Source organism: Osmia lignaria, chromosome 13, assembly GCF_051020975.1.
Source record: "Osmia lignaria lignaria isolate PbOS001 chromosome 13, iyOsmLign1, whole genome shotgun sequence".
NCBI classification, from domain to species: domain Eukaryota; kingdom Metazoa; phylum Arthropoda; class Insecta; order Hymenoptera; family Megachilidae; genus Osmia; species Osmia lignaria.
This window is the reverse complement of record NC_135044.1, coordinates 4740180-4752784: the sequence shown is the minus strand read 5'-3', so window position 1 is coordinate 4752784 and position 12605 is coordinate 4740180. Positions and strand designations below refer to the sequence as shown.

General features: G+C 37.2%; 4 protein-coding genes across 6 annotated transcripts; 3 read left to right on the top strand and 1 right to left on the bottom strand.

Moving 5' to 3' along the window:
- The first annotated feature begins 869 nt into the window (after positions 1-869).
- LOC117601841 (uncharacterized) lies at positions 870-3036 on the top strand. Its single transcript, XM_034319071.2, has 5 exons — positions 870-1416; positions 1482-1757; positions 1832-2186; positions 2250-2631; positions 2709-3036. The coding sequence occupies exons 1-5, from the start codon at positions 991-993 to the stop codon at positions 2911-2913; spliced, it is 1644 nt and encodes a 547-aa protein (XP_034174962.2). The 5' UTR covers positions 870-990; the 3' UTR covers positions 2914-3036.
- A 931-nt stretch (positions 3037-3967) lies between these two features.
- Positions 3968-5390, top strand: Prosbeta2 (Proteasome beta2 subunit). The gene is made up of 4 exons (XM_034319098.2): positions 3968-4127; positions 4332-4511; positions 4584-4899; positions 4981-5390. Exons 1-4 carry the CDS (start codon positions 4066-4068, stop codon positions 5254-5256), a joined length of 834 nt encoding a protein of 277 aa, XP_034174989.1. The 5' UTR covers positions 3968-4065; the 3' UTR covers positions 5257-5390.
- Positions 5384-11773, bottom strand: qua (villin like protein quail). 3 transcript variants are annotated; one of them, XM_034319092.2, is made up of 11 exons: positions 11586-11773; positions 10583-11117; positions 9203-10263; positions 8647-8739; positions 8417-8533; positions 7940-8280; positions 6827-7589; positions 6571-6757; positions 6253-6501; positions 5873-6169; positions 5384-5810 (listed from the first exon to the last, which is right to left on the bottom strand). In XM_034319092.2, exons 3-11 carry the CDS (start codon positions 9233-9235, stop codon positions 5461-5463), a joined length of 2430 nt encoding a protein of 809 aa, XP_034174983.2. In that variant the 5' UTR covers positions 9236-10263; positions 10583-11117; positions 11586-11773; the 3' UTR covers positions 5384-5460. The 3 variants fall into 3 exon arrangements, with proteins under 3 accessions (XP_034174983.2, XP_034174987.1, XP_034174986.2); XM_034319096.2 differs by lacking the exon at positions 11586-11773 and having other exon boundaries at positions 9056-10263; positions 10583-11214; XM_034319095.2 differs by lacking the exons at positions 9203-10263; positions 11586-11773 and having other exon boundaries at positions 10583-11215.
- LOC117601858 (uncharacterized) lies at positions 11642-12472 on the top strand. The gene is made up of 4 exons (XM_034319099.2): positions 11642-11778; positions 11851-11954; positions 12021-12248; positions 12317-12472. Exons 1-4 carry the CDS (start codon positions 11742-11744, stop codon positions 12470-12472), a joined length of 525 nt encoding a protein of 174 aa, XP_034174990.2. The 5' UTR covers positions 11642-11741.
- Positions 12473-12605: the final 133 nt, after the last annotated feature.

Below are 12605 nucleotides of genomic sequence, written 5' to 3'. Positions count from 1 at the left end.
AAAATGTTTAATAATTAAGTTTGTATTACACAAACATTTAAATATAACCTAAAAGCTTAAACATATAATACATATGGAAATAGAAAACATTTTTATGGAATTATAGATAATAAAATACAAATGTACTACTATTATGTATTTATAAACGTAAGAATTTTTATATAAACTCAAATAATGAAAATAGAAATTGAAATGCTATTTGAATGTAATCTTTAATATAATTTGATAAACGTATTTAAGTACCTTATAAAACAAAATTGTTCATGTCAGAATATAACAATTATCGTCCAATTTTGTTGGTTAAATTGTTAGGTTTTGCTAGAAATAAAAGATAAAATCAAAGTAAAATCATGTGGAGATAATGCTTCTGTATTTATAGTATCTATACAACCACAGATATCATTGACTACCTATAGTTCATAACTGCGACGCGCAGGTTGGTAGATGGTGGGGGAACGCAGCTAGCTCTCCGCTAATCGCGTTCCACTTCGTTTGGGAAGATCGCCAATCAGGGCGAAGATGCGCACGAAAGAATGAAAACTGGTCTTTCGGAGTTATGCGCTCTGGTGAACTACGTCCATGTATGTATGTATGTATGAATGTATGTTGAATCTTTAGCAGCTTTAGCAGCTTTTTATATGTTTAAAAAGTATAGTATTTCAAAACAATGTATATATAATGTTATAAACACGTGTTTTATATTTTTATTTACATTAATAATATATAATATTCATGTTACATTATCTAAATTTCGAATTTCAAGTTCATATTATACCTTGTTGAACAATAAATCATTTGCATAGAGAGAAATATAATGGAAAGATAATTTGTTATTACTTGTAACACGTTTTAATAGGGCATGGTGAAAATATTCAATATCAACAGGGACATTTGTACATTACAAACAACTTCGGTTACCGATAGAAAAAAAAATTTGAACGCAAATCCTAATAACAGTTCCTTGTCCCGTTTAGTTTATGCGTCTTCGAGATGGATACTAGCACGTATTCTCATGGTAATCAAAGTGTTCAAACCGTTGCACAGCGAAAGTTTTATCAGTGGGTACTTAAATGGATAAACGGTGTACACTCGAATACTGAATCAAACGGTGAAGAAATGCGTGATATTCGACACTCGGCGAAGCCAGATGTACGAATACTCGCTAGTTTCTTGCAAGCAATCGGTTTTAAACTTCTTTCGTTTGAAAAGCATCATGATGGGTATGCTCAAAAGAAGACGGAAAATGATGTCTCGTCATCTGAACAAGGAGTTCTTAGAGTTATAATTGAATGCGATACCTCAAATATGAAAGCAGTTTTGGAATTAGAAGGGATCACGTGTCGGTGCCCTAACTCCGATCATATTAAAGAAGCATCTTTTTGGAGTATAAGTGGTACCGGGCCTGTTGGAAGCACTGTAAGAACAGCAATTTCTATTCAATTTTGCATTGAGTATGTTTAATAAAGAAATATTTCTTTCAGGATAACATTATGCAAAAAGTAGAGGAGACAGGTAGTAATCTGATACCCCCTCTGTCAAAAGACGTTGCCCGACTTTTGCGTGATGTATCGTGCAAATTATTCGACACAATCGCGTACGAACCGGATGTCAATCGTAACACGGACGTAAGCTTAAATGTTTCGCGTTCAAGTAATGCATCTTGCGAACGGCAGAATGCTTCGAAAAAAGAAGTTGGAGTTACGCGAAGCCACACGCAACCGGAAATGCGTCTTAATACGAACAGTTTAAATTCAAAGGCGAGTATTTTATTTGTTTATATTTTATTCGAACCAATATTAGCAAATTAATTAATTTAATTTTGTAACGGCAGCGTCCCTTTGAAACTCATGAGAAAAATATAAACTCCGAGGCATCACAAATTCGAAATGAATCTACAGGGCAAGAAAATAAACCTCCTTTACAACGTCAAAGAACGTGGGACATTGATGCCGAAATACAAAATTTGGATGAAGAACCACGACCGTCACCTCCGAAGCTTACGAGTTCTCCTGCTATGATCGCTGAATTATCCAATTCGTTAGGGCAAATATCTCTACACAGCGATATTGACAATTCTAGAAATATAACAGAATACATTATAGGAGCAAAGGAGAATTTGGAAAAAGTACTTAAAATGTTGTTAGTCAAGAAACCAATGATTCTGAATGATTTATCACCTAATACAGGTAATTGTTTATATGATAAACATTTTTTTCAAACGTTATTTATAAAATTAATTTTTACATTAGATCAGGACAGCGCATCCGTGAAATCAGCACCGGCGAATGTATCACCAACTGCTGTCATCAGCCCTTACAAATCAACTCGAATGAATACAATGGATAATATTAAACTTTTACCAAAGCAAAACAATTTGACGCAAGAACAATTCTTAAAAATAACACGAGTACCGAAAGCACGACGCAGTATCGAGCCAATATTGTCCAGAAAGAATGAACAAGATAGTTCAAAGCTCGCCGCGGGTCGACGCAGTAGTTTTTATACCCCTTCGTCAGCTAATTCTAATATTTCATCACTTTCGAAACCGGAAATGAAACATAAATTGTTGGGTATCGGGAAGTACAATATTTCAAAAACTAGTAACGCAATTGAATCTGATATTTCGAACAGGTATAACTATTGTTTTGGATACATATCGTAACATTTATATGAAATAAATTTATTGCCATTTGCTTTTTTTATTTTAGGATTTCATTAACAACAAGAGTTGCTTCACCGGAGCCAAAAATTGGTACTTCCCCAAATGTGGAAACATCGAATGGACGTGCTTCATTGATAAAACCTCCCACAAAAATTATAAAATCGATACCCGTTAAAATAAAGCCAGTTCAATCTTCGAAAATAAACACAGGAATTGTTAAGAAGCCAAGAGTCAGCCTTCCGAAGGATTGAACTATTTGATTATTTATATTATTTAATTTGTAGACATTTTCATACTATTTAATCATTTTAAACGAAGATTCGTTCAGATGTTTTATTTTTTTTTCTTAAGTATTGAAATACATTATTATCTGTGAGTGTAATGATGCAAATGGATTAAAATATTTTCTTACTACAAAATGTATATTCATTTTTGCCAGTCATTTTGTGCATTCTGCGTTTCAAGGGTATGGTGAATTAGAAATTACATCAAAGTTGCAGGATCGCGGGATCCTTTGGAAAAAAAAGAATCAAAGAAAACTAAAGAGCTCGATGAATGTACCGCGAAACAAACATAAAATGTGTTTGTTCGAAAAAATTTATAACTCCCGAAATCGTAGCGTTCAGCTCGGTATCGTTTTCTAACAACTATTTTCTAATAAATGTTTAGACGACGATACCGATTACCAGGTCACACCACGTGGAGGTGGCTACGAGAGTGACCCACACTAACATCTAGTCTCGATTGAGAAATTTTGTATTCACAAACATTAAATCAGCGCAAATCTCAAAAAATATCAAAATAATTGTTTGACAAACTTGCATTTTAAAAAGAACGCCATAAATTAAAATTTTTTAAAATTCTATCCTATCGCCATCTATACAAAATCGGCTGAAACTACTCGACAAGTTACCGAAGCTACTTACCGACTTACCATAGTTTCCGCTGTTCTCCGATAGTCGGCGCTAGTGTTCCCCTGTTTCAGAAAATCGATCGATAAGTTGTTGAGTAGTTTGAGCCACTTTTGGAGAGATGGCGCTAGGATCGAATTTAAAAAAATTTAATTTATGGCGGTCTTTTTGAAATGCAAGTTTATCAAACCATTATTTTAATGGTTTAATTAAGTCTTGTGTTGACTTTGACTGATTTCTAGAAAATAAAATCGATGGGAATCATAATTGTATGTTTTCGTTTAACATGTCCCTGGAGATGTGGTAAAATAAGTACGACTGTCATTTTTACTGTGCATCTAACCCGATCTAGGGGTCTCCGACACCCCATAGCATGACCCTTGAAGAGCAATGAAATGTCCCGTCCGTCCCGTCTTTTTGTATCTGTAGTCACTGCTACTGCTTTTGATTACTGTGCTCTTTTTGATGGCGGTTGGAGTTTAGTTTTCAATCATGTCTTCAGTACTTGTGCCTGAAATTCCTGCACCCGGATTTTCTTTTGACTTTTGTCAAAGGTACTTTACAGTTTCAAAGTTATATTATTTAAAAATATTGTATTACTAACATAGATAGTTATGGAAACTATTTTCTGATATATAACCTATCATGAGTTAATATTGCTGTGTCATTTATCATTAACACACATTTTTGAAACAAATTTTATTTATGATTGTTATGAGATTTATTTAGTGAATTCATCTAGGTATATGTTTTTCTAGAAACAATTTTTTGATAAAGAAAGGATTGCAAGCACCTAAAGCTGTTAAAACAGGAACAACAATTGCTGGAATTGTTTACAAAGATGGAGTTGTTCTTGGTGGTGATACAAGATCAACAGAGGATACCATAGTCGCTGACAAAAACTGTAGCAAAATTCATTATCTTGCTCAAAATATGTAGTGAGTACTGTAGCTCACAATTCTTTTTCATAACATTAGACAGTACCAAAATGTTTGACAATTATTTTAAAGTTGCTGTGGTGCTGGAACTGCAGCTGATACAGAGATGACAACTCAGATGATATCCAGTCAATTGGAGTTACATCGTTTAAATACTGGTCGTACCGTACCAGTTTGCACTGCCAATGCAATGATTAAGCAATTATTGTTTCGTTATCAAGGCAATATTGGAGCAGCCTTAATATTGGGAGGTGTTGATTTAGATGGACCACATTTATTTTGTATTTATCCTCATGGATCTTCAGATAAACATATGTACACTAGCATGGGCACAGGATCACTAGCTGCAATGGCTGTATTTGAGAGTAGATGGAAACCTAATATGGCGGTAAGATATTTTTATGCTATAAATTTTGTAATTAATTTATATTTTGATATCATTATTTGATTTTCAAACATGTATGTTCAGGAAGAGGAAGCTAAAGAGCTAGTTGCGGACGCTATCCGTGCTGGTGTATTTAATGATTTGGCTTCTGGTTCTAATGTAGACCTGTGTGTGATACGCAAAGGTTCCGTCGATTATTTACGCCCCTATGATGTTGCTAATGTCAAGGGACAGCGTACTATATCTTACCGATATAAACACGGTACAACTGCTATACTTGATAAAACAGTTCACCCTATAATTATTCAAGGAGAAACTATCCGCAGAGTCGAAACAGAACCGATGGATGTATCATCATGAAATATATATTGAATACTTTTAAATCTATGTTCAAATGTGAATTTTTAATAAATAGCAGTAATTATGATACTTGAATTTGTAAAGTTCTACTCTTGTATTTCTTTCAATGAATAAATTTAATTCCAAACACTGAAGTATAAAGATTGTCTTTGTGTTTTGATTATAATAACTATGGTACAAAAGCTTAAAATCTACGAATAAGTGTTAAAAAAGCCCAGCTGATTGCTTGAGCCTTTGCCTTTTCCAACCAGGAAGTTTTACAAACTCGTCAGGTTGCATCTTAAAAATTGCAATGAAGTTATCAAAAGTAAGATGCATTTCTTTACGAACAACATCGACACCGGGTGGTAAATTTTCCGGATCATTTTTCAAAACAGAAAGAGGATATTTTACATAACTGTCGAAGTCGCTCGATGATTTTGATAACGTTTGTATCTTAGGCACTGATTCCTTGTCTTGTAAGAGAGTGCAAAACGTTTCAAACGATTTGTATTCTCTTAGTAAATTATAGTTCCAATTATCGAAAAGTCCTATAAACGTTGAAGGTTCTATTCCTAGAAAACGCAAGACAATTATTTTATTACAATATTTTCATAGAGGTATGATATTACTGTACCTTGTTTAATCACAGAGATTGTTGTATTTCGATCTCGACCAGCTGGATGATTGTACAGAAATGTAATTGCATCTTGTATACAATCTTTCAACGATTTAGGAGCGGAAAACTTTCCAATCCAAATCCATATCACGTTACCAGCATCCAGCAACCAACTAGCTTCTGGAAGAAGATTATTCTGACTATATCCAAGAATTTCTTCACCAACGAACGTTTCGCATTCTGTTAAACACTGGTACAGGTGTTTCTCAAACTCTTCTCCATCATCAACAGTTTCTGTGATATAAGTGCCTTTGCCTTGTGGAAGTAAAAGTATTAGATTAATGAATCCAGTGAAATATTAAAACAAACGAAGAAGAAGAAGAAGAAGTATATGCAACCTCCGATTTCCGCCCAGAATTCATCATCCTCGTTATTCTCAATCATCAGAATTGCATTTCTGGGTGCAAGTCGTCTGGATGCTTGTCTAGCATCTCCGGTACTTTTACCACCGCACCAGACTACAGGCGTGTTACAAAACAGAATAAAAACTCCACTGGAATCGAGGCTGCTGGCTCTGAGAGGTCGTTCGACAGCTTTGGAAGTGTAAGGAGTTGATCCGAAAACTTTAACGAGATACTTCTCAGGTGCTGCAAAAGAGAGATTGCAAAGAATCTTCATAGAAAGTGAAAACAATGGAAAGTTCATTAGTGGCTTACGAGAATCACGATGTTCTCCAGCTAATATCTTCAATTTCCCATCATAAATTTGCAGTAGATGATGTGGTTCTCTACCCTGGCATGCTTTTACCAATTGTCCAGAGGTGTCTTCCGCCAAACGACAAGCTGTTTCCAAAGCGGCCTCTCTATCCGCGTTCATAGAATGAACACCTTCCCAACAGTAAACCTGAAACATCGTCGTTGTATCAATTTAACATTTACACAATTTCTTCTTCGCACATGTAAATGAACGTACGATGGTTTTACTCCTGCGACCTTGACCGTACTTGTAACACATTACGTAACAGGCTTCCGCATAATATATTCCTTTATCCTCCAGCTGAACCATTCCCTCTTTACGGCTCACTCTCCAAAGTGTTCTTTCACCTGATCCGTCGTCAACCAGTTGGCATTCAGCTGCCATTTTAGGCCTCTCGTTCATGTAATCAGGCTCGAAGTTCACAGGTAAAGTAAGCGGTCTGGTTTTCGTTGTTTCCCATCCCCTGACCAACGCCTTCATCTCTACGGGTTCCTGGGTCTCGACCGCTCTCTCAACGGACACACCGTTGCTATAATTCTTCTTCTTAACGAATCCACGCGCATTACGGATGGCTTCCAACTTTTCTCGAGCATTCGCATTGCGCCCGACCCATGCCCAGACACCGGCCTCACCGCGGTCGATCAGATACACGGACTCGGAGGTGAGATCCGTGCGGAGAATCGGTCCAGATTTTAATTCCGCGACTTTGTATTTACCAGACTGCTCGCTGCATCTGTACAGTTTCACGGGACTTGGGACGTTGACCCTGTAAGGACGATCAGGCTTCACTATCCTGGTAGATGGGTCTAAAATGCTGTCGAACAGGTGTCTGTCTGTTTCGGGTAGCGTTTGTTCGTAACCATCGTCGACAATTACGATGCGACCATTGTTGTTTCCTTTTCTTGACTCTAGGATGCTGACTGCGTGCCGTTTGTGCAGCGGGTCTGATAGTGAACCCAGCCAAAGAAACACAATCCCCCTGTTTTAATACCATAACATATTCGATTTTAATAATAATTCAATGTATATGAAATGGTGCTAAGGATAAAGGTAAAAGGAGAAATTTGTCAACATTTGTCTTCTACTTTGAGAGAGCCTAATCTATAATCTTCTGTTACCCAACTTTCATTTACCCAAGAGAGGTTTAAATTACACCTCATTTCGTTATTTTAAATCCACCCATTGTTAAACAAGATCATTACCGCAAGATTAGTCTGATACGAACAATGGAATTAAGGCTGGATTGTTAGGAAATCAGCATTAGTGAAATGAATCATTAATTCAACAAGATTATTAGTCACTCGATGCAGCAATATCTGGTTTACTCACTTGGATAAAACGTCCACGAGAATGACATCTCGCGAACTGAAATGGTCCCAATGAACCTTTTCCAGTTCGGTCAGAACGGGAACCGCGACGCCTGTTATTCGGTGCAACGTGCACGATGGTGTTTCGAAATGAAAATTCTCGATAACGAGACGTTGCCGGAAGTATGCCAAGAATCTTGGACTTTCGCGGCCTTGTGCTTCCCTTGATAAAATCGTAGCGGATACTTGAGAGTCTAGTTCGGCCGCTCGAAGGGCGGCTGCCCCTGAAATCGTGGAATCACAGGTGGATCCGATCCAGAAGTGAATGACACGGACAATCGGGGTGGATTTTAATTCTTTCACCTGTTAATGAATTATATTTATTTTATTAGATATTTCGTATACTATACATTCATTTTATTTTAATTCCCACAAATCTTAATTAAGTTTAAATTGAAAAGGCTGAAAAAAATTAGAGAATGAAATAAAATAAAATTACCGGCATTCCAGGATAAGGAAGTGGACCGTCTTTCAATGAAACCGCGTAGATGATATACGCCAACTCCGAGAGGAAATATCCCATATTACTTCCTGTGACGGCTGTAACTCGCAAACCCTGTTGCGCGAACATTAAAAGGCAATTTTGTATTTCACACTTTTACCCTTTTAACTGCTTCAAATAATAACAAAAAATGGCAATTAATTTTTTCTTTTCGACTGTTACGCTACCTCAATCTTCCAAATGCGAAAGGTGCTGCTGTTCCTGGGGACATTCTTGAACACTTCACCGTTAGAGTCATCCGAACGGCAACTCCTGTCGTCCTGCGGTGCATCAAATTTAAAAAAAAGAAAGCATTAAATACTTTGAACGAGTTTTACGCGAACGATATTACGGTTAATTCTGTTTCACGTTCAAACGAGTTCTTAGAGTGCTTTTTCTTTGCTCGCTCCTGAAACTTTGCCCGTAACATTATTATCAGGATTAGTAATTTCAGGAGTGTGCGATATCGGGGAAAAAGTAGAAAACAACGATCAATGAAATGATAGTTTCAATAACTCGTGAGATAACGCGGTGCCAGCTTTCATTTCCTTTGACACGTATCAATACACTCTTTTTACTTTTCATTTTTGAATTTACCTGTCTACACAAGTAATAACACAAATTTTTATTTTACAATTACAATTCTATACTATCAAAATTTCACAGAGCGACACGGTATCATTGTAACACATTCTTCTCACGCTTTCTTCCTTCAATTCCCTATTGTATTCCCTAATTACACACCGTTTCTTCGATCTTTCCCGATGGCTCTGACATATCACTTGGATACAATCGATCGATCCTTTATTAATTATTTAAAATTCGAGCGAACGCCGGCTCTCGGAATGACGGATGCGAGCGTGAATTTCGCAACGGAGAAACACGATCGTTGGACTCGCACCGAACGGTTGCTGGCAGAAAACTAGGGTATGAGAACTCGCGAGACCGAGGTCCTCGGGAGGACTTAATCACAGGTGATCCGCAATCGTTCGTGCGCGCGTATGTGTGGGAACACATTCGCACGTATATCGTACATAATCGTAGCTGAGCTGTGTGAAAATACAATTTGCGAAACCTAATCCTTACTTTTATCGGGGATTAATTGCCGTGTTATTTTCACGGTCAATGATGTTTCCACTCAGCAGGATATACACATAGGAATAAGTGTTACGACGAAACGGATGTACAGAAATATATGTATTGTTTTCGTATAGGTGCGTGGACGCGGCACAGTTTAACGCGTTAATGTATCCAGGGGGTCATCAAAGTCTCGAATTTTGCGGAGAAGACAAATTTCGAATAGAAAAAAAGAGTGTAATTAAAATTTTAATTATAGGTCGAAATAATAAAGAAATTTAAATCTTTCAATATGTGATTGATGATGAATCTTTGAATAAATCATTATAATGCTATTGAACTAATTTCTTTCGTGTCTTTCCCTCGCGTGTTTCGTTTCGACTTAAAATTAATTGCTCCACGCTTTCTTAGACGCGCGTTGCGTTATCCTCTTTTAACTAGGAATATTTCAGCACCGGTGATGTAACAGGCTGTTTACCCTTCCAGCTTGCGCGCAGATTGCAGTTAGCGCATAGAAACCTGCTCATCAATGTAGGTGATGCAAAGTGCAACGATCGTACAAGCCATTGTTTTTGCAGATGTATCTTCGCGTTCATTCATGCCCACACGTTGTCTTCATATGCATGCACGTTTATTGTTCGCGTTTCGTCTGCGACGATCATTTGCGGCAGGAAGTGGTGACTACACTGCTGCACGCCCACCTCGTCGTCCGCGATGATGTTCCGTTGCTAAAGTTTCGAGGAAATGAAAATCTGTGGTTGTTGAACTTAAGAAAATTTTGGCGGGTTTCTTTACGTTGTTCCCTTTCGATTTTCTGATCGACGCATTGATTGCTATGAGATCACTGTTGACCTCATTACGATATGCTTATCGTAGGTACACTTGATTTCCATTCAGAAATCAAGTTTCCCGAAACAAAAGATTTAATGTAAATTTTTAAAGAAAAAAATAAATAAATAAATGATCGATCACTTTAATGGTCAATAAATGCCACTATGGTATTTCTGGTACCAGTTACGCGATAGTTACGCTTTTCTGCAGACTCACCCGTCTAGAGAAATCCATTCTTCTCTCCCTGTTTATCCTTCGGGCGATTTAAAGGAACGCATGTACGATCCCGTGGCGATATGCGCGAAGAAGCAAGGAGAAGGTGTATGCCACGAGGTAACACCGGCTAACTGTACGCTGATAGAACTGAAACGATGCGTTCTTGAGTTAAAAAAGAAACCGTACCGGTGCGGACACGTCCGGAAGTGGGCCCGGAACTCCGGTCGGCCAGCCGTGACCACCGAGGACTTTATGAATACGCGTTGAGCCATGCGGGCATCGGTTCTATCTCGCATACATCTCGTTAGGGAACACCTGTCCTGTACCTTTCCAAGCGTCATCTCGCGTCCTTTACAATCTAGCTTTGCTTTTTTTCTTTTCTTAGCTCGAATAACGGATACACCATAACGATCGCAATAATTGGTCTCCTTTTAGAGGAAGATCAAGAGCGTGGCTTAGGAATGCGTTTATGATATTTGCTTACGATATAAACGACTTGATATGGACAGTATGAAACATGTTTTGTTTTCCTTCTCTGCAAAAAGAGATTATGCGGATAAAGAGTAATTGGGTTTATAGGCAGATGTAATATTAGATAGATTAAGCGTGACAGACATTTCCTCATCTTTAGAAGTACAAAGCTGTTTGAATTTTTGAAGTATTTATAAATCTATATTGTTATGTTTAAGGAAATGTTTGTTCCTCTTAATTTTGTATTAGAGCGCGGATTTTAAAAATGGTACCACCAGTGCCATCTAAGAGCGAATGGCGGAACTAACGAAACAGAAAGTTGTTTTTATTTGGAAAATTTATATTTTATTGATATGCATGATTGCAGAATACTCTATGTATGCCAATAAAGCACAAATATTCCTTATTTTGAAAAAATAGCAATTTTCTACTTTGTTAGCTTCATCACTCAATGTTAGATGGTGCCAGCAACGCCATTTTCAAAGCGCCCTTTTATTTGAAATTCCAAAAATAATTTTGATAACTGACTCACCCTGTAGATAGGCTTGAACAATTACACGACAGTCGCTCATTTATTACAACCTTACTACAGCGTTGTTTCATAGCCGAAATGGAATCTGTCAGTTAATTTTTATAAAATACAAGACATTTCTTAACTTTCTTTTATATGGCGTAGTGGAAGAAACTGATGGACTGGAAAAACGATGAGTCTGATCATTCCAGTGGTTTGTTTCTCTCATTTCACGCATTCCTATATTTCATGGAGGTTTAATTACACATTTTTTTCTTATAAGTAGTTGAGAATTTGGCATGGGATGAGAGAAATATCTTGTCAAAGACTATGAGCGATATATGCCTGTCGGGCGCCCTTGGATGCAATGTCTGTTCTCAAGGAGTACAGGTTTAGATAGTTGTTAACGTTGTAATATTCTTCATTTGTACGAAGAAAAATAAATTTTAATATCAGGCAAACTTTGGTAAGTGCAAGGAATCAAGGAGCTTCACATCGGCCCTTGAACGTTTAGAGTTAGAGGCAGAAACTGAATACAGAAGGGATTCAATACCGATTCGACGAACGAGCGATGCCCAGACTGAACCATCCGAGGACACGGAACAAGAATTATATGACTTAAACCCCAGAGATGTATTGTCTTGTCGGAAAGCTCTTCAACATTCCAATATTCTGAATTTCCAAGTACGATCTGTAGATCTATCTGATCGGTATCGTAGAGTTCACTGTTGATAAATTTTGGGATGCTTTAGGGCGTTATGCATCCCCCGGAAGATATTGCTCCCTACTGGAAGAAAGACTCACGGATGTGGCTTTGGAAATCTGTGAGACTCATGCGAAAAAGAAATAAATCTAAGTCTTCGAATAATACGTGTGCTATAAATAATGAAAACGAAGAGAAGAAGTAACATAAATATTATTTACAATTTTAGACGTATAGCTCCTTACACCTTAACCATTGTATTGCTGACTGAATTGATTCCACTTTTTGATATGATTTATATTGCATTGAACAATAAGTGAAACCTATTGATAAGATAT